The 21,507-nt window shown below is 40.7% G+C and overlaps 2 protein-coding genes across 3 annotated transcripts in view; both read left to right on the top strand.

Moving 5' to 3' along the window:
- Positions 1-552: 552 nt before the first annotated feature.
- On the top strand, positions 553-17,144 carry anxa11a (annexin A11a). 2 transcript variants are annotated; one of them, XM_042064944.1, is made up of 15 exons: positions 553-696; positions 1,783-2,010; positions 2,552-2,628; positions 3,078-3,404; positions 3,670-3,757; positions 4,015-4,109; positions 4,435-4,548; positions 5,653-5,743; positions 5,848-5,927; positions 6,847-6,903; positions 7,058-7,151; positions 7,886-7,981; positions 9,354-9,412; positions 9,517-9,639; positions 15,709-17,144. In XM_042064944.1, the coding sequence occupies exons 2-15, from the start codon at positions 1,791-1,793 to the stop codon at positions 15,766-15,768; spliced, it is 1,581 nt and encodes a 526-aa protein (XP_041920878.1). In that variant the 5' UTR covers positions 553-696; positions 1,783-1,790; the 3' UTR covers positions 15,769-17,144. The 2 variants fall into 2 exon arrangements, with proteins under 2 accessions (XP_041920878.1, XP_041920879.1); XM_042064945.1 differs by having other exon boundaries at positions 3,177-3,404.
- Positions 17,145-19,677: 2,533 nt separating this feature from the next.
- The window catches only part of dlg5a (discs, large homolog 5a (Drosophila)), a 41,565-nt gene continuing 39,735 nt past the window's right edge, over positions 19,678-21,507 (top strand). The window contains 1 exon segment of the mRNA XM_042064943.1: positions 19,678-20,413. Within this exon segment, the coding sequence (XP_041920877.1) occupies positions 20,116-20,413 (298 nt within the window). The 5' untranslated portion in view covers positions 19,678-20,115.

Below are 21,507 nucleotides of genomic sequence, written 5' to 3' on the forward strand. Positions count from 1 at the left end.
ACATTCCTCCTTTTATTCTCTTTATCATTAGGACTACAACTTTTCCAGCATTTTGTTACCCTATATAGTCCCAACTTTTGCTGGTATCAAATTCACAATAAACATATAATTTCCATGGAATAGTTGATATATATATTAGCCTATGTTGTCTCTGTGTCCTTTTTGCAACTAAATATGAGTTTACAAGATTTGCAGATTATTCTGTTTTTATTCGCATTTTACACAATGTCCTAACTTTTCCTGATGTGAGGTTGTATATTCAATATGATTTTTCACTTTTCACTGAAACACGGGACAGTTAGCCAATGTTTGGCTAAACAGGCACATTGCGCATGCTCCGACTTGATCTTCCTATGTGCTTGAAATAGCTCATGGTATACAAATCCCATACGATACATGCAATCATTAGGGCGTGACATGCGTTGGTAAGTATAAGGTAGAATAATGCATGTTTTCATGCTTACTCATCCCGTCGTTTGTCATATTTTCCCATGTGACGTAGCTGAGTCACTTTGTCAATCACATGTTTTTCTTTTCTTTTGCTTGTTCTAGGCCCTATCCAAGGGGCTATTCATTTCTGGGTGTTGCAGTTGATCGGAAAGTTTGAGTCCCACCCACCTTTGGCTAAATACACATTCTGTCGTCGTCTTCTTCCTGAAGAGTTCGTTTCAGGAAGACACGCAGCAGCAACAGCAAGTAAGTAGGCTAACAAATTTACCCTTTTCAACCATTTCTGTTGCACGGGTATTGTACCCATTAGAGTAGGTTACTTTTATGTAGTGTTACTATGTAGGCTAGGGTAAATGTCAAACTTTTGGACCACTCTAAATTTAATTTAGCCTACCGTCGTGAGCTGGCCCTGCGCTCCTCCTCCTTCAGTTAAAATGGATTGTGTTGTGATTCGTTAGCCTAGCTCGTCGGTGCTGTAATGTAAACGGTAAACTACTGTAGCCTTAAACCTCGGACATCTCGACACGACTTCAGATTACATGCATTTAATAATACATGTAGACGAGTTTTAGCGTAGCCTAGTGACAGTAGTAAGCGAACACTAGCCCACGTGACGCCCCTTTTTATGCTGCCCCTGTGCAGTAGTAGCCCTATAGGCCAAAAGGTCTTTCCGGAGAAGAACATTTTGACACATTTCCATCTTTGACTCAGGGTCTGAAGTATTTGTCTTAATTAAAGACGACATTAAAACTATCTTACCATGTAATCCTATAAGATTAATCCATATATTGAGGTTCGTTATTGCTGTTATGACAGACAGAAAGACGTTCAATATGCTATGGTGTATGCTCCACCCTTGTGTAAATGCTGTAACTGAGAGATAAGACACAGTGGAGGACACAGTGGCCCTTCTATGACCAATGCAGGAAGAGACTGGATCAATACATTGCGCCATAGGTGTGTCCAATAAGAATAGTGCCTTCACTTCTTTATTGCATTGGTCACAAATTCCATTGCTCATACCTCTTTATTCCATTGGTCACTAATATTGAACACTGTTTTATATGGAAGCAGATAATTGGGACGTTAAATGCCAGACACTGTTCAGTACATGAGACAAAAATACTAAGCACATTGAATGACCTCTGTGTATGAAATGCGCTAAATGAATAAACTTGACTTGACTAGTGGAAATCAGCAATTAAAGTTACACTGCATACTCTAACAGGTTTGATTTGGCACTAGCTTGCGATGTGATGTTTCTATATTGTCTGGTATTACATACACCTGCCTTTTCTCTTTGAATTGAAACACCACAATTCTACCTTGCAGGGTAAAAAATGAGTTACCCAGGATATCCTCCTCAGCCTGGTTACCCTCAAGCGGGTGGATACCCACCCCAGGCTGGGGGTTATCCACCTCAGCCTGGCGGCTACCCCCCTCAAGCGGGAGGGTATCCACCTCAGCCTGGCGGCTACCCCCCTCAAGCGGGAGGGTATCCACCCCAGCCTGGCGCCTACCCTCCACAGCCTGGCGCATATCCCTCCATGCCTCCATCAGGTGAGACCTCTACCAGCAGTGTGCAAGGAGTCCATGAGCAGCAGATGTTAATGTAACTGAGGTACCTTTGGGCCACATTCCTTGGAGCCACATGCACAGTCCAAGAGGCCCAAAGTGTTGACTGGTATTTCCTTGACCAACAGGTTCTGACTAAGACATTGAGGAGCAGACATTGCTCCAGGTCATCCCACAAACAATTTCCCACTACCTGAATAGCCTTACTTTTCGAAAGTGTTTCCCTACTTCTTGCCAAGGATCATATGGAACGTATTAAGTTAAACTGTGTGTCATCAAAACAGACACTGTTGGGAGGCAACCGTGTACCATCCACTCCCTAGCTGCTTTGTTTATTCAGTGCAGTAAACCAGCTAATCTTCCTCATGGCTATAATGTAATTGACTATTCTTTACTAGCTCTGTTTACATTTGCCTGCAAGTAACATTTATCACATTTCCTATCAGCTTTTACTTTACAGCACCAACTGTACCGTCTGTAGGTAGTGCTAACCAACAGTCCTTTTTGCTTTACTTTGTCCTTTTAGGAGGGTGGGGTGTTCCCTCTATTGGGCTTGACAATGTGTCAAACCCTGGATTTAATGCTCCCGGCATGCCAGGAATGGTAAGTTTAAAATAGTCCTCCCCAGTTATCGCAGTGATCCCCTTCCCATGTTCATCGTAGCTAATCAGCCTCAGGAGTAATTGTTTCATCATGTACCATGTGCATGAAACAGACAATTGCAGGAAATTGCATCAAATCCCTCCTCTTTTCTTTGGCTCACTCAAAGTCAAATTAACTGTATGTGAAGCAAAGCTGGTATCTTTTGTGACACCTTGCAGATGCTGCAGACTTCAATGGCTTTTAATTAGCCAGAACAATAATTTTGTCAAAAGGTCTTGTCAGCCCATTTCCTTTCCCATCCCTGTCAGTTTGTCCATCTCAGCGCCTAGTAACATCTGTAACCTGTCCTGTGCTTTGCATTCTTTAATCTGTACAGATCTGTTCTCTGCTTGCCCTCCTCCTTTCCAACCCTGTGCTCTTTGTATGTGCATGCAAATTTCATCACACAGGCCAACCAGATCTCACCTGCCGGTGGGTATCCTAACCCACAGCCTGGGGGCTTTGGTGCCCCTCCCCCTAACCAACAGCCCTATGGCCTGTACCCCCAGCCAGGACAAGGTATGCCTCAAGGCCCTGGGATGGGCTACCCAGGTGGACCACCAGCAGGCCAGCCAATGCCAGGTTATCCTGGTGTACCAGGCATGAACCCATCCGTGCCCGGATACCCCAAAGCACCATCGCCAAACCCGTCCATGCCAGCCTACCCCCAAGTGCCTTCACCTAATCCGTCCATGCCAGGCTATGGAGGAGGCGGTCCTGCTGCTCCTGCCATCCATGTAAGCACCTGAATTAGAGACCATAATATATTTATTCAGAAGTTTAAGCGCTTTAGAGTTTAAGGCATACAGTCATTTGCAGGTATCAAAGAAATGTCCTGCTTTTTATGTTGCTGTTTGATATGCTTTGTAGATGATGTAGATGCTAAGCAAATGTGTTCCAGAGTCATTTCCATTAAAAGCCAAGATCACTACTGGTCAAATGCAAGATATTTTTGAGTGCTACTGAATGCTATTCAAGAATTGTTTTTCTTCTAATCTTTAGAGAGGATTCAGGGGGACCATCCAGGACTTTCCAGGAGCTGATCCTTTGAAAGATGTGGAGGTTCTAAGAAAAGCCATGAAAGGTTTTGGTGAGTAAGAGTCTTGTCCCAAAGTCAAGATCAAGTATGCAAGAATGTTACTACAGTTAATCAAGTTCAGTCTGTCATTATGTATAGAAACTGTTGTTGTAGCACAATATTGTTTACTTATCCTGTTTTTAATTTTCATGTGATGTGTGTTACAATTACAAACCTATCTCTGGGTACATTTTGTCAAACTTCACAAAGAGGGAGAATCAAGAAATTATTATAAGCTATTTTAATTGTTATTACATTGATTTTAACAGGGACCGATGAGGCTGCCATTATTAATCTACTTGGCAGTCGCTCCAACAGGCAGCGTGTTCCTCTGCTGGTAACATTCAAGACTGCCTATGGAAAGGTAATACTCTCAGTATAATTGACAATAGCCAACATTATAGATTTATACCTCATTATATTATTCATACCTCATATACCTCAAAAAGCAGTGTGTGTTATTTGTGCCAATGTAGATGTAGACTCAGTCTAAAACAGGAATCAAAGTTAATTGTTGGAATCATGTCAACATTAATTGAAGTCTTACAGTTAAACAACAGGTGGGGGTTACTTTCAGTTTGACTGGAACGACATCTGAGCCCCTCACCTCCTATTTTGGTCATGAGCCCAGAATAGCCTCAAAGGAGCCCAGCTGATAACTCCAACTTGTTCATCTTCCCAATTTTTAGGATCTGATTAAAGACCTGAAGTCTGAGCTCTCAGGGAACTTTGAGAGGCTTGTGCTGGCCATGATGAAGACTCCTGCCCAGTTTGATGCGTCCGAGCTTCACGATGCCATTAAGGTCAGAGGGGTCCACTGAAGCACAAGTTGCACTCCTGAAGAATCCGTTGACCTCTCAAAGGATTTATTGAAGTCCTTAGCAACATGAAAACATTATATTACAGTCACCATGAACATATTGCAGTATGAGTGCAGTTGATCTTCTTTTAAGCAGCAAACATTGTGTGAAAGAGAGTTTGCAGACCTTACTGTGAAAAAAAGCCACAGCTAACAGTCACAATATTTCCTGTTGGGACTGCAAGTCTTTGGTCTCACACTATATGAAAGTGAAGGTGTTTTGGCAATTGCTAGAGTTGATCTAGTTATTTCTTGTTTGCTGTCTGTATAGCTGAAGCTACATATTATTTGTAAGCATAGGGTAATGGAAGGCAATAATAACAATCAATGTTTATCAGCAGCATTTCACAATACACAGAATATTTACTGTTAGATGTTTGTAGTTAGTTAGTCAGGCCACTTCTCTCATGGTTGTCTTCAGATTTTAGATATTGTAATATACACACATATTGCATGGCTCTGCAAAACTAGCTTACCAACTTGAAAATGTAAACTCATTTGTGCCTGGGTATCGTGGGGATAACATGCCATGGTTAAACCATATGGAGATGTTAATACACAGCATGTTTACCTTATTTTAAAACAATCAATTATTAAGGGTCTAATGGATACCCTAGGCATATTATGAGTCAAGATGTGAATACAAGCACTGGAAAGGAGCCGCTGCCTATTCATGTTCTGCTGTTATACTCATTATACACTTCATAGGGTTTGTTGAGCTGTAAAGCTGGGGGAAATACAAACAATGCAAACAGCTCTTTATTTAAATGAGTTATTCCTGTAGGTAATTTGTTATGGAAATAAGATCATTTTCATCTGTACTCAAAACAAAGACATATATCAAAAGACTTTCAGGATGAATGTTGGTTATATATGGTTTTGTGGTTTGGAGCATTTTCTAGCACAACAAACTGACAGTTGTGGTGTCAAAAAAAAGGGGGAGGGGTCATTATCAATGTTTAAGTGTCCCTGTTTTTGTTTAGTTATCTGAGTAAGGAATTGATGATTAAAACACAAATATCTTGCTAAGTGCTGGTTTTCTGTGCAGGGAGCTGGAACTGATGAGGCCTGCCTTATCGAGATTCTGTCCTCTCGATCCAACGCAGAGATTCGAGAAATCAATCAGGTCTACAAAACAGGTATGGTTTAGAAATGTGTAACTCAACATAACACCATTCATCAAGATCCCCATGCAAATCTTCATATATATTCATATGCTAACTAAGATATTAATTTATTTCAGAGTACAAGAAGAAACTGGAGGATGCCATCACTGGCGATACCTCAGGTCATTTCCGTAGACTCCTGGTGTCTCTTGCTCAGGTATACATTACACTCATTAACACTGGCATGTTTATTTGAAACAAAATGAAGTATGATCCAATGAAAGAATGCAATGTGTGAGTGGCTTTGATGGTGCTTATTCATTTTTTCTATCTTAACTGCAGCCTTGCAATGTTAGCCGAGCTGACGTTTTGCCATGAGATATAAGCCTTTTGAAATTTCCTACCAATGCAATCTGTAAACTATGAGGAGAGGTGGTATAGGAAAAGGAAATTTACAATAAGAAAATCAGCTTAATTTCAAGAAACTGCAGTTGGATCCTTTTTGTTCAAGTTATTTGGAAATATTTATAGAATTCTTCACTTTAAGTTACAAAGGCTCTCTTTCAATGGCAATAAATATTGCGTAAGAAATACTCTTCTACCTGTGGTGTAAGAGCTTTTGTTTTCTTTACAACATCCAAATGTCCAATCCTCAACTGTTAAATTGATTCTGATCAGTGCCCAACTGGGACATGCATAATTCAAACAAGTTCCTGTTTTTTTTAGGTTACCAGGCCACGGTTAATGCAGTGGTCATAAGTGTAACAGTAATAACTGTGGGATGGGGTGGCACTGTCCGGTTTGATTAACCTACCTCCAGCTGTCAGATGGAGCCAAAAACACATATGGTCAAAGTATTTAATCGTTTATTAATAGTAGGGCTTAATTTCTTATTCACTCTGACATCTCCATCAAAACAGGGTAACTGTAAACACATTTACATCCTGGGTTTCAGTATTGTGGTGATATCTCATCAATAACCTGCACCAAGAGATACTGCTTTTACCTCAGGACAGATTCAGATAAAACATATGGTCTGAAAAGGAAAAACATCAGGAGATAAAGAAAAGGAAAGAACACATTGTTTGGGGAAAAGGAATAGAGTGCCAATTACAAGGGCTTGTTTATGTTCAAAGGGCAACCGTGATGAAAGTGAAAATGTGGACATATCTCTGGCTAAGCAAGATGCACAGGTGAGGTCTAATTTATTTCTCATCGTAAGGCACTGGAATTGACAATTTGTATTGTTATAGTCCAAGAACACATTAGTTGCGGTCATTACACAATACATATTCCTTTATTGGTATTTCTGTTGGTCCCAAGCAATGGCAATGTCTTGTCTTGTAGAGTCTCTATGCTGCTGGAGAAAACAAGCTGGGCACAGATGAATCCAAATTCAACGCCATTCTGTGTGCTCGGAGCAAACCTCACCTCAGAGCAGGTACTGTAAAAACACGGGTGCACAAAATCTCTTCAGTAAGGGAGATATTCAGCATAGCCATAGAATCTCTTCAGTAAGGGAGATATTCAGCATAGCCATAGAATCTCTTCAGTAAGGGAGATATTCAGCATAGCCATAGTTGTCGGTGTGTTCTTCCTCTTTAGCATGAACAACTTCCGCTTTAGGAAGTCTTCAGCTCCCATTACTGTTAATCAGATTTCCCCCCCTAGCAATTTGTCGACGCTGTCCTAGACTAGTCCTGTCCTAGCATGCTTGTATCCACACTTTGCTGATACAGCCAGTTAGAGCGCCGAGTTTAGAAATTGTGAATTATGTAAAGATTTTGTGTGTGAGTAAACACAATGTATAAACACTGGGTTGGGGAAACTTGGTAGGTGTGCTTTATTTCCCCCTCACAGTCGGTGGCTATTTTTTTAGTTTTTTGTCTTTTGTTTTTCATTTTCTTTTTTTTATCACAGATTATAGTAAACTATTAAATGTTTAACTAGTATGTTTAGTTAATGTCAAAGTCATTTTTTCAATTAGCCTCTTGTCTCTCTGTACATTTTTTATGTGATTTGAATTCTCATCCTAGCTCAGCTTTAGATCTGATTACAGTGTAAGTCAACAAACAACTGTCTGAGCCTACCTTCAACCACTGAACAGTCATATTAACGGAGAAATGAGTCTCTCTCTCTCTCTCCCTCTCTCTCTCTCTCTGTGTTTGTGTACAGTATTTCATGAGTACCAGCAGATGTGTGGCAGGGACATTGAGAAGAGCATCGGCAGAGAGATGTCTGGTGACCTTGAGAGTGGCATGGTGGCTGTTGGTAAGGGCACTCTGAACATCCAGCTGTACAGCACATCCAGCTGTGCATGTCCAGTGCTCATGCACACACAAAGACACATAAACACAGCAAAAATATATAACTGTAGCCAAACAATATGTTAGACTCAATGAGAATGAACATAAATGTTTTGCAATGCTGTGTGCTTGAGGAAGCACATTAATGATTATCTTAAGATTTTTTGTTAACAAAAAAATATTACAATGTACAAGGAATTATTTTGTTGTTTTCACAGTACCCATCAATAATTACTATTCCTTGTTTTTCCTGCTGTGCCACACTTTGCTGGCTCTGTGCAGGGTAAACGGCTTTGCTTTTTTACATCTAGTGGGGCATTTCACAAAGGAGACGGATCATGTATCATGTATACATCATGTCTGCTGCATATATAAAATGGCCTACTTTAATACTACTTAATAGTAGTGTGATGTGTTTAAGGTATCAAAGAAGAGTTAGTTGGGTGTAAGGTAAACCCTTTAGGCATGTGAGAAGAAAATTGATTGCAGCAAGAGAACAGATAAGTTGCTCTCAGACCTACAGTACACATGTATACAGTTCAATGCACTACAAGCCTCTGACACTTAAACACCTATTCAGGCTAGTTCCCTTTGTTCAATGGCCCACGAGATTCTGTTTTCTAGTCAATACACTTGGACCTCACTCAAGAAACCAGTTCTATGATGAAACTTTTTAGATGATCTATTTGGCTGAACTATTTACACCTAAATTTCCATTATGTCAGTGATCTGAAATTACATAATTATTAGCTGCTGTCTTACCTCTTGAGTAAAAATGTAATTTCAGCTTAGTGATGCCATTAAACGTGTAATTTCATAATCTATTAGGAAGGGTTTTAAAAAAGAATCTTCTTGCTCGAGGTCCACATGTTGTAATCCAGTTTGTCTGTTGTTGTTTTTTGTGCATGGCAATCTTTTTAATTTGCGGTGTTTATTCATTTATTGTCTATTATTATTGTTTATGCTAATATCTACAAATGATTCCAAACAATAACTACTCAATGTCTTCAACTCTTTGAAGACTTTTTAATTATTAAATGGACACAATATTTCCATGAGATTGGCTTTTCAGACACACCCCAAAGTCCCTTCCCCCGCTCATGCACTAATTGGACTGGATGATTCAGATGGACAGACAGATCATTGTACTGAATGTACTGGCAGGCAATTGTGGTGTACTAATTGGTTTGCTAATTATGTTAAGTCTAGTGGTGTTGCATGCTGAGAGCATATACTGTATCAATGGCTTTTCACTGAATTGCATTGACTCCTACTACCCGTGGCCTTTTCGGGAGATGAGAAGTACATGCCAGATTCATTCTGTTTTCCCTTTTTAGTTAAGTGCATCAAGAACACACCTGGTTACTTTGCTGAGAGGCTGCACAAGGCTATGAAGGTAAGGGAGAGCACTCCCACTTGTGCCTGTGTATGCTCTTTAAATGTGCGCGTCTTCAAAGCCTTGCGCTCTACTGTAATACATAACTACTGTAATGTATGCAGGGCGCTGGGACCAAAGACCGGACTCTGATTCGCGTCATGGTGACCCGCTCCGAGGTGGACATGCAGGATATTCGACAGGAGTATGTGAGGAATTATGGGAAGTCTCTCTACAACGCCATCAGTGTGAGTCATCTTCTCCTCACACCTCACCAGTTTCCCATTGCTGACATTTCTCTTTTTTCCCCCTACTGATTATTATATAGTATACTGCCCAGTGTTGAAGGGCCCCAGCTTGCACCCAACACGGTGATCCTTATTCCGCTAAGCGCCGAGTTGACAAGCTGTCAAATGAACATTGTGCACCTACAGGCGGGTCAATGAAAATAATAGGTGTGGTCAGGCGCATGATCAAAAATTGCTATTTCAGCGCTACTAAAAATGATAATGCCACTTATCAAGAAAAACCTGCTAATAATCATTCAAATATTATTGGGCTAAGTGTTGCTTTTTTTCAGGTTGTTTCGATTGTAACCCCTTGTCAGTCAACAGTGAAAGTAGGTAACTGTGTAGAACTGTTTTGTTGTTGACTATGAGGCCACAGTGAAGTTAGTTTCACTTTGCCTATGAGTTCAAATAGGCGAGTACAGATGCTCTGTTAGTCACAAACAGGATTTTAGTAGGGCTGTCAAATTATTAAAAAAATCAACTAATTAAGCTCATATTTTGAAATTAATTGATCTAGATTAATCACGATTAAATAGTAAAGACTAAAGCTTCCTAAATGGCATATTAACTACAACATAAATCACAAAAGTAATGAGTAACCACAAAGGTAAAAGTAAAACACTTTTATATTATTAAGAGATACTACTCATTTGATGCTGTTTAACTTTTAACTTCTAAATGGTGCACTGTCACTTTAAACCCATTGGTCCCTATTTTGCACCCTGGCTCATGGCGTAAAATTTGTTTTCCACCCGGTGAAAAATTTATTTTATTATTTTGCACGTCTATTTTTTAAACAATGCGCCCAGGGGTGTGGTAATCAACAACCTAGGGAGTGGCCTAGCGCATTGTCTGATCGCTATTGTACACCACCTAAAACGCCGGGCCACGGGACATTCCTAACCGGGCCGTAGCCTACGACATGAGTTTTAAAAAAAATGCATGCAAACTAAACTCAATTTAATTCGCAATAATGTCACGTTTTTACATGACATAGGCCTATATGCAGTTGTTTGATTGCACGCATGTTTGCATTTTGCAAGGTCTATTTTCTTACGTCTGTCTGTCCCGCCTTCAACACTTTACATATTGCCTTCAGTGCTGCGCAGCCTCAGGTCAGCTCACTTCACTTGATCAGTTCTTGGCGAACGGGTTAGTGATGAGGACAGGGTGTCAAAACTCGCTTACCTGTGTGACATATTCGGGTTGCTTAATGACCTCAACCTGTCACTCCAGGGGAGAATGACGACTGTCTTTAAACTGGCAGATAAAGTCGCTGCATTTAAAGCCAAGCTTGATTTGTGGGGACGACGAGTGGATCGGGGTGTATTTGATATGTTCCAAACAGTAGTGGGTTTTTTGGGAGAGACTGAGGCAGGGCCCTTTCTCTCGTAGCTAGTGCGCTTGTTGCGCTTTCAAATGAGTTTGAGCGTTACTTCCCATCCTCCAAAGATCCACAACAAACCAATGAGTGGGTCCGCAACCCATTTGTCAATATCCCGAATAGTCCTAACTTGTCAGCGCAGGAGGAAGAGCAATTGATCGAAATTGCAAATGACGGTGGTCTTAAGAGTGTGTATGAGGAAACCTCTCTGGCGGGTTTTTGGATCAAAACCAAAGCGGAATATCCCGAGATAGCCGTAAAAGTGCTGAAAACGTTGCTACCATTTCCCACCACGTAGGCCTATCTATGCGAGGCCGGGTTTTCGGCAATGACTGCAACTAAGACCAAATTGCGCAATCGACTGGACATTTCAAACTCACTGAGGGTGTCACTATCTTCCATCACCCCCAGATGGAACCTTCTTGTTGCAGGAAAACAAGCACAGGGCTCCCACTGATTATATTCGTTTTGTTCCCATATTTTGTTCCCAAATTTTGTTAAACATGTTCACACTTGATAGATGTAGCTTGAAGTTGTTCAATATTCATAGTTCATATTGTTCAATTTTCACTTCTTCAAGTTCACGTTTTTCACATGTTTAAGAGTTCGTTACCTTCACTGTTCATACATAACTGGAGCTAGTTCTTTTCAAGTAATGCATGCACAACACATATGGAACATTGAACCCCCGAACCCCTCCCCCCCGCCGGTCCGTGAAAAAAAAAATGGGAATCAAACCGGTCCATGGTACATAAAAGGTTGGGGACCCCTGTTATAGAGTACTAAAAAAAAAGAACTGATAAAGTAAACTAAAGTGAAAAAGTAGGTTCTTCTGTCATGTTGATTTGCAAAGGTTTTCAGGAACTTTGTAGTTTGGCACCCCCAAGAGGTCAGGAACATTTCTTAAACTGTGCATGACTGACATTGTGGGCCCTATCATGACAGTCTAATACGCATGGTCACCGGCGAATATTTAAACAAATTTCAGGGTTTGTCCAGTCCATATTGGGTGTAGTTTAGTTATGAAATGTTATGACACGTCCGGCGCATGGCGTAAGAAGGTGGGCCTTATGTTTTTTAATCAGTCATGGGTGTGTTTTGGGCGTAATATCATTTAAAAGAACTATTCAGGTTTTTAAGCTTAATATGCAGGTTTTTTAGCTTAATTTACCTTAACTTAACAGCTTCGGAGGGATTGGAATGGTTATATGATTTTTTTCGGGTTGAATGGTGGCCGTCTCGCTTCCTCCTAGTGCCTGTGAGCGGAAAAACCACCCTTGCAACTTTAGGCCGACGGGCCAACTGCCTCAGTGTCAGGAAGTATAACGAGTGTAACAAATTGCTTTACTGCATTCAAATGCACATACACACCAGGCACCGGCTAGAACAAGGTAGCGATGGAGTTTCTCAGACATTCGTCATGACAGAGCCAGCGAAAAAGAAGCAAAAACCTAGTAGTTTCTCTTTAAACCAATGAGAATGACATCTGTCATTCCCTTTAACAACACGCAGCGCAACTTCAAACAGTTCATTGGTATTTTGATAGTCAGCGGCGTATTTGAAGGAATTTGCTTGCACGCGGTCTCATAGTCAACAACATAACAGTTATACACAGTTACTTTCATTATTGACTGAAAATACATGTAGGTTACCATGGAAAACATAGCCTGAAAAAAGCAACACTTGCCCCAATAATGTTCGAATGACTGAATAAAAAAACCTAAGGACATTTATCCTGCAGAAGAGTTGCTGCTTACATCTCGTCTTCAGCTGTGCTTCATATTTGCCTCTCGCCTCGCCTTATCACTTTTATCCGTCATGATGGTGAATAACTACTCCTTTTGATATGTATTTCGCAATATCTTTATTCAAATTATGTTTCCCATTGTGTCATTTGTTTTGCATGGATGTGCGCAGGTGTGCGCTTGTGGATGAAAGAAGCATGGTGTGTTGTGCACCCGCCCATATCATTGTTGATAATGCGCCCTTAAAATAACATATAACATATAAACAACTCGCCATGGCCTAGGATAAACTAGGATAAGGGATTAAGCCGGGATATCTTGGTTATCCTGGCTCAATTTATCCGTGATCCAGTCGCACAAAAGCGGGATAGGGGGCAGCAGGATATGTTATGGTATAAGTTACCATGGCGATTTATTCCAGGATCTATTTAATATCATCCCTTATCTCAGTCAGCAGTCACCACAAACGGAAACCAATAGTTATTCCACTGCCCACTACACATTGTCATCACATATACCTAGACCCACGGGAGTGCCTAACCATTTTGCGTGTGGTGGTCGCGGAACGAGTTGCAATATTCTCCTAAACAGAGGTGTTGCTGTTTGTTGCTGTTGTGAAAAGGCTATCGCTACCTACTTCACACCGTAGAAGAAGCAATGAAGCCGCTCTAGTTGCCATGGTGAATCAGTGAATCTGTGATCGGTGGCGGGGTCTATTTGAGGGAGCCGTGAGCGCGCACTTATCCAGGATAGGTTTCACCTGTGTTGGTAAAAATATTATATACCAAAGTGAAATATGAGATCCAGTCTTGAAAAAGTACAAATCAAGATGCAAGGTTTATTAGGCTGTATACAGGAGAGAGGCACACCCGTAGCACAGCGTACTCCAGAATATGCGTCTCTGACTTGACACAGAATCATCCAGGGTTTAAGTACCCGACAGTAAGAAATAGATAATCATACAGTGACTGTGGCAACGCCAGGAGACATTCAGTCTACCTTAATCAATGACGAAAATGACTGTTGACGCAGAATAGACAACAGCAAGTGATATCCACTCTGGCGCCTTACATTATCATGTTTAAAAGAACAGTACAGATATCACACAGGGTCATGATGCAGACGTAGAATCATACTTTTAGTGTCAAAGTGACCCACTAGTGAGAAATGCAGAACATTAAACCCCATACTGAATATTGGGCCCAATGCTGCACATTAAACCAACATATTAAAGTATTGGACATAATGTTCAATTCCATTTTCTCTCACCTGGCTTGATGAATCCGTGTCTGCTCATCCTGGCTTGCTCGTTGTGCAACCAATTAAGCCTGTACGCTCTTGTTTTGGATTCATTGAGCACAGCTCAGTAACTTATCCCGGATGTCTTAATTCTGCTTTTGTGCAATAGGCCCCAGGGACGTGCAAGATAAGAATAAACATTGCACTGGGATAATAACCCGTTTTCTGCCATGCGTCAGGTCGGAAAATAGGGCCCTGTGAGTGATTACTCCTTTTAATAAAAGTTCATGTTAATGTTTATGCGTTTTGCAATTGGTCAGCACTCTATACCAGCGGTTCCCAAACTTTTTTTTCCCGCGGACCACCTTTTACATCCTTACTCGGCTCGCATACCCCCACCATCCGACACATAAAAAAGTAACACATTCTATTGACGCATTCCAGGCATCATGTTTAATTAGCCGCCCTACATGATAACAAAATCAAAATGTGCAACTGGTCTATGAGCTTGCACGCTAAAAAAACAGTGTGGAGAACAACATTAGACTGGTTAGATAGCACCTCACTGCAAACCACGCACTGAGGTGCGTGGTTTCCTATCCTATCCTATCCTATCATTACCTGTCTCCTGCTCTGTTTCTCTTGCTTCTCCTCTTCGATCGCTTTTAATTAGGCCTTTTGGACAGTGTCCCTGTTTTTAGCCAGTTTTCCATGTATGCGTAGCCTTCTACCTAGCCTATATTTTCCACGAAACTAACGCGCCAGATATTCTGGCTGCCCGCAGGAAATCCCATGCATTGTAGGTAGCTTATTTTTTTAACTATAGAGTTTACAAATGATTTCCTTTAATTTCATGTTTCCATATCATTATAACCCGATTCGAAATTATTTATTATTTATGAATTAATTAAATTATTAATTATTTAATAATTTTTAACACCTTTCCGACATTGCCCTTTTCATCTCGCGTACCCCCTAGTGGCAGCTCGCGTACCACCGGCTCGCATACCACAGTTTAAGAATATCTGCTCTATACCAAAATCCTTTTAGGCAGGTCCCTCCACTCGGCGGCCATATTGCAACGCTTTTTGGGCACTTTTCGGGCATCCTATTCGGCAGAAATGCGCGTGCGCAAGGCTTCACGACACCAACCTTGCTCCAGCAGCAAGTTCACAACACATGATTGCCACGATGTCTTCACAACACATCATATGATTGGCTCAATGTATTCACATCACACCACATGATTGGCTTAATGTATTCACATGTCGACGTTTTGCCGAGGAAGGGGTGGGATATGTGTAGACAACGGCCATATTGCCGTTGCAAACTAACCCCATGCATTTCTATGGAGGATTTTTTGAGGGCTGTCTCCTCATTAGAAAGTCTATCTATACTAATAGGCCAAGTTGAATAAACGTACTCTGTGAGTGCTATTTGTTACTATTAAAGTCAGCCATATAATTACATTAAAGTTGTATGCAATAGTATATGTAAGCCACACTTTGCCTTCAAACTATGTACCTAAACGGCCAGACCGAAGTGTTCATGTTTGGCATCTTGTGCATACTGTTGTAACACCAGTCATTGATTGTGTAGTTGGAGGAACTGAACATTTAACAATATTTGACATGTTTTTTTTGATGGTTTACATGACAGGGTGACACTTCAGGAGACTACAAGAAACTTTTGTTGAAGCTGTGTGGAGGGAGTGACTAGGTGAATGGGCAGGCTTTGATACACGACAGAAGATATGACTGCATTTTATTTGCTTCAAACATACATTTGTACCATTGTATTGCATGTTGCATTCTGCTGCTTGCAAGCATCTTTCAGCACAAAATATTTACACATCTCTTACTATTTTTATAAACTTTTTTATTTTTGAAATATTTTTCATATTGTTTTAATTTGCCATTAATGCAAATTTGTTTTGAGATGTTGAGACTCAAAGCCTGAGCATTTCAGTTACAGTACACATACATATACGTATATATTTATTTTTATATATGGTGACTAGAGCCTTCCCACATGCTATACAACAATCAAGCACTTCCCTGGTACACAATCCATATATATCCATGTATAGTGCTACTGATTATAAAATGATCTTTTCCATTTATTGTGCCAATTTAAGTGCCAATCTAGTTAATTTGCTTTATGTTTATCTGACTGTGTGATATAGTTTACCATTTATGATATTTACCTGTGTTTATAGTTCACACTATCAGCCATTGTTTTGAACATGTATTCCTAATATGACATCTCATGAAAAAACACACATCTTTAAAAATTGCCACATCATTTTGTTGGGTGGCTGTGAACAGTCGAATTCTGTTCTCCAAAGAGGAGCTGGATGAAATATTCAGTAAATTTATAATACACATATCGCAACAGCATGATTGTTTTATGCAAATCAATTAAAAAATGAAGAAAAGGAATGTGCTCCCATGTATCGCCCACCCCCATGTATGAATCTCATAGCTGCAAAGACATTTTGCTAAATCAATGTATAAACCTCAGTTAATGAGTGGAACATTTCGGTAGAACCAGAAAAAAGAAAGCAGCCCAAACAGCTTTGGTTATTCCAAGCAGCAGCATGTTTTTAAGCCCTTAAGGAACATCCGTCTTTTTACTGTAAACGAGACGCTCACCTTTTGAAGTGTTGCCTCATGGTGACCTCAAAGCATCGCTCCAGTGAGCTGAGGATGAGTCACCTGGCCCCTCTCATCCCACCATCATATCCCCCCCCCCCCCCCCCCCCCCCCCGCTGACCCACTCACCCGCTCTTGTTGCTGGAACTGCTGTATTACACACAGTAATTAGAGAGGATGCTCTGCTTGACAGGGAATACAACACGTTGACACTGTGGGCTACCTATACAAGCCCAAGCCATCTATATCGATGTTTCACTGTTTTCATTCTGCCATATCTTTTTTTTCGCTTTGGGAATGCATTCTTATTTGTGTGTAGCATGTTTTGTTTAATTACCAGTAGAGGGCAGTGATGGCATAACTTTAGTGATGTTCAAGCTGTATGCCAAATGCAAGAGAAAGAAATGAATGAAGTTATAATAAAAAATATTTGAAACTCAATGGTACTTATCGTGATTTTTGAACCCAAAGCAAAGCCATTTGGTATGGTTAATGAGTCCATAGGAATTCTTGAACTCTAATATTTCATCATATCAGAGCATATGTTGGGGGCAGCAGTGGCCCACTGGTTAGCACTCTGTACTTTGAGCCCCGACCAGTGGGCCACGGCTGAAGTGCCCTTGAGCAAGGCACCTAACCCCTCACTGCTCCCCGAGCGCCACTGTTGCAGGCTGCTCACTGCGCCGGGATTAGTGTGTGCTTCACCTCACTGTGTGTTCACTGTGTGCTGAGTGTGTTTCACTAATTCACGGATTGGGTTAAATGCAGAGACCAAATTTCCCTCACGGGATCAAAAGAGCATATATACTTATACTACTTATATATATTTATCATCAGTTCCCTGCCTGGTCAGATGTCTTGAAATAGTAATTACATATAATTTCCCATCTTAAAACAGTTAATGATATTCTGAAATATAGCCACATTTTCACACATTTTGCCTCCATTCTACAACAGTAGAAAATAAAGAGTAAATTGACAGTTTTCCTGTCTCACAGAGTTTAACAGCCTCTGTGTGTTGCATCCAGAAGATTAAAAAAAAATCAGAACAAAAGCTGTATTCCTGGAACAATAATCTTAAATCCATGCAGCTAGTGAAATATTAAACATCTGTTCGTCAGCAATAATCCTCCCTTTTTTACAGCTTGATCTTATATGTTCTGACCAGGATTTGTCTGTCCAATGGGTTGCTCATGTTCCCATCTTGTTGGAGGCATAAATTGATTTAACCTGCAGATTGTCTTTTTAAAAAGACAAAAAGGATGGTCCTCAAAATAGACACAAAGGGAAAATCTTTATTGCACCTCTGAGAAAAATAGTCAGTCCCCAGAAAACGGAAACAAATGTGTGCCTGTGTGTTTGTAGATTATTTCTGTAACTGAATTTCAGGACATACTATAATGTTAATACACATGATTAGGTCAACTGTATTTGTAGTTTTAGAATCCCATATAGCCCACTTGGCTCCTGCAATGTACCATAGTCACTGCATGGTTGGTATGTGCATGTCTTGACTGTATGTGATCAGTAACCTTTGAGATGCACATAAACCACTGCAATGTATGAGCCCTTGGCCCTCCCATAGGTATATTAAATATCTGCCTGGTGGACTAAGCTTTTCTGATCACCTCATGGTGGCAAACTGGTGAATCACTTAAGATCTTTGAGCCATTCAAGGCTTAATTTTGTCAAATACCAACATAGCAATCAGAATAAGATGCTCTTCTAGCAATCATTTCTGCATGAATAATGATGCAGCTTTGGGGTTATTTTTAGACCTCTAAACTGACTGTTCTCTTGCTGGCTCTTTGCAACATCTGTTGGGTAGCACACAATAGCTTTTTGTAGTCTTCCTAATCCATCCTCATCCACATTAAATGTAAAACCACATCTACCTTGGCATCCATGGGAATGAACCCCCACATTTCTGCTTGGTATGAAAACCATGTCAAATCAGCTTGAGCATGTCTTATGTAATGACATGGATTAAACCAATGCGGGTCTTGGTCTGGAAACTTTAGCTGGTGATTGGATAGTGAATTGAAGTGATCTGTGGCCCCAACAGATGAACAGAACAGAGCTGACTGCAGTACTGACTGCATAACTTCATACTTGATGTAGCAAAATACAGAAAATAAACTACAGAAATGATGTTACACTGCATTGATTAATGATTTAATTAGCTGCAGGCCTACCACCTTCTTTGGAAATTACATGCTTATAACTGTCTGGTGGATATCACTACTCATTACAGATTTATATCATCTTAAGGTAGATATTTGTCTGATTTTAACTGGTTAATTTTTGCAGGTAATGAGTTAAAGTAGTGACCAGCAGCTGTGCAGCCTTGTATAAAAACATATATAATAGCTGCTCCATCAAAACACAGATTCTACAGAAGGATCTTCACAGAATAGCCGACTAGCACACCTGATATTGGCAGTGTGTAACAATATGCAAAGAACAAGGCTATATTTCTTTCCATGCTGCCCTTCAAATGGCCTTGTCTGATTGTGATTTCTTCTTACATTGTCTGAGCTAATCTTCATGGATAGCCTAATATCAAAGACAACACAGATACAAAATATGCCGTCTTCCTTGTCATAATAGTTTAAAAAGTCTTATTTAAGTTTATTTATTTATTTATTTATTTATTTTTATTAATAAATAGGCCTAGGTCTTTGTCTTAATAACCAACTAAACAGTCTGTAATCTCAGGCATGCAGACAGCCTTTGCTAAAAAATCTCTGCACGAGTATTAGTTTTTATCCTATACAGAGTTGACCTGAATTGGGTGGTTATTGCGTTAAACGTATCATGTCGTGATGTCCATGCTGCTCCTAAAACAAAAAATATTAGCAGAACGTGGTGTAAGCCCACTAGAAAACCAGGTGTGTCTGTGTGAAACCCCGCCCCTTTTACCTTACATGGATATTGTAGGGTGACTTGATTGACAGCGTGTAGCAGCTGCTCAGCTGCCGAGACATGGCGGAGCATACAGTTTGAGTGGGGAACGCTAAGAGAGTTGCGGTAGTTTTTATCAGTTGCGGTGGCATAGTGCGTTATAAATGACCAAGAAGAAAATATGAAGAAGGGTGGGGGTGCTCAGTTAAATTGCAAGACAAAATGGACGAAGTTGCGAGACGTAAGTAAGCTGGGAAAATGTATCGCTGTTTAGTGCAGTCAACAGCCTTGGGCAACAAATATGGCTTCTTGTGCCTTTTTGTATGTATAATAAAAATCTGGCGTACTGTGTCACCCAATAACATGGCTGAGGTGTCAAAAATCCACAAGTGACCGGAAAGAAGAAAGTTCTTGCTTTGTTATCGGGTTCGTTTTAGAATTAGAGGCGAGGCTAGGGTAGCTACCAATAGCAAGCTAGCTGGTTAGCTAAGGAACTACACGAACTGCAATGGAGCCAAAGCACAAAGAGTTGTTAGACCAATGCCATCAGAACTTGCTAAAGTCCATCACCGACGCAGACCGGTTGATAGAGTTACTGACCAAATCTGGTACTCTCAATCAACGGGAGAGGTACGAGTTGGATCAGAACTGTTCATCCAGCACCGAGAAAGTGGAGCAGCTTTTGAAGATGCTGATGAACAAGGAGAGCGACCATTTCCTGGACCTGTGTGTGGCACTGGAGAAGACGTACCCTCACCTGTACTCTGCCCTCTTCACCAACGGAGGTGGACCTGTAGACCATTCTGGTAAGTCGCCAACAAGCAGCATCCAAAGACCATGTTGTGAGAGCTGCAGAGGCTTCTCATCCGCACGCGTGTTTGCTGGACGTGCAGCCACATCCCAATAGTCATGACATGTGTTTGTTTGATATGGAATAAACATACTGTGCATGTAGAGTCTTGTCACCTCAAAACCTTCTCTATGGCAGAAATAAGCATTTAACCTTCGACCTACTAGCAAATGAATGTGCGCAAAGTGTGCATACGATTAGCAGATGTTTTGATCTTCCTCTGACACTTTTGTACACAAGTCCTAGGACTGCTGGCTGCATGCTAACCAAGCTTTATGTGACATTCTGAAAAGTAGCCTGCTCTGATATTAACAGCTCTGCAATTAATGCTATCCAATTATTTTAAGTGCCTGAGCTTGCAGCTTACAGTCTTTTATCCATTTCCAAAGAGTATTTATCTTCGCAGCTTATATCACTTTGCAAGTGGAATCCTTAAATTGTGCAACCCCCCCCTCTATCAAGGGTGTTTCTACTGTATAAAGCCCCACCACTCTCGTAATACTGCTGCTCCCTGCTGGAATTCTAATCCAGGGGCACAAATAGAACAAACTGTTTCTTTAGTGTGTGTCTGTGTTCAGTGTGATCCACACCATCTTTATCTTGGTACATACTTATAGAGCAAAAATAAATAAAAACATTGCTTGTGGAAAATAGATCCACTATAGGATGAACATCACTAGGAAGCCGAGCCCACAACGCTGATTCACACATGTTCAAACCACCAGCCTCCCATACTCTTCTCATGCCCTCACATGAGATTGCCTGACTTGTTTCCATGGAAACCTGTGCTCGCCATGCCATAGCATGTTGATCTGAACAGGCTTTCATATGCCATGCTGATAATTCCATACTATGTGCATTCTTACAGACCTTAACAGTCCTCTAAAATGGCCTTGCTACTGGTGAGCTGTCAAGAGTAGCTGTTTTAACAGCAATCCGCCTGCCAACTTGCACTAGCGTGTGCAGTCTACAGTTCGATCATGAGGCGGATGCTGTGTTAATAATTAATTCCCTTTTATGACCGAATTTAAAGACACCTCCCCTAGCTGA

Source organism: Alosa sapidissima, chromosome 16, assembly GCF_018492685.1.
Source record: "Alosa sapidissima isolate fAloSap1 chromosome 16, fAloSap1.pri, whole genome shotgun sequence".
NCBI classification, from domain to species: Eukaryota; Metazoa; Chordata; class Actinopteri; order Clupeiformes; family Clupeidae; genus Alosa; species Alosa sapidissima.

Coding starts and splice junctions, on each gene's coding strand:
- anxa11a (XM_042064944.1), top strand. CDS start 1,791: ATGAGTTACCCAGGATATCCTCCTCAGCCTGGTTACCCTCAAGCGGGT. Junction 2,629..3,077: donor CTCCCGGCATGCCAGGAATG/GTAAGTTTAAAA, acceptor TTCATCACACAG/GCCAACCAGATCTCACCTGC. Junction 6,904..7,057: donor TGGCTAAGCAAGATGCACAG/GTGAGGTCTAAT, acceptor CTTGTCTTGTAG/AGTCTCTATGCTGCTGGAGA.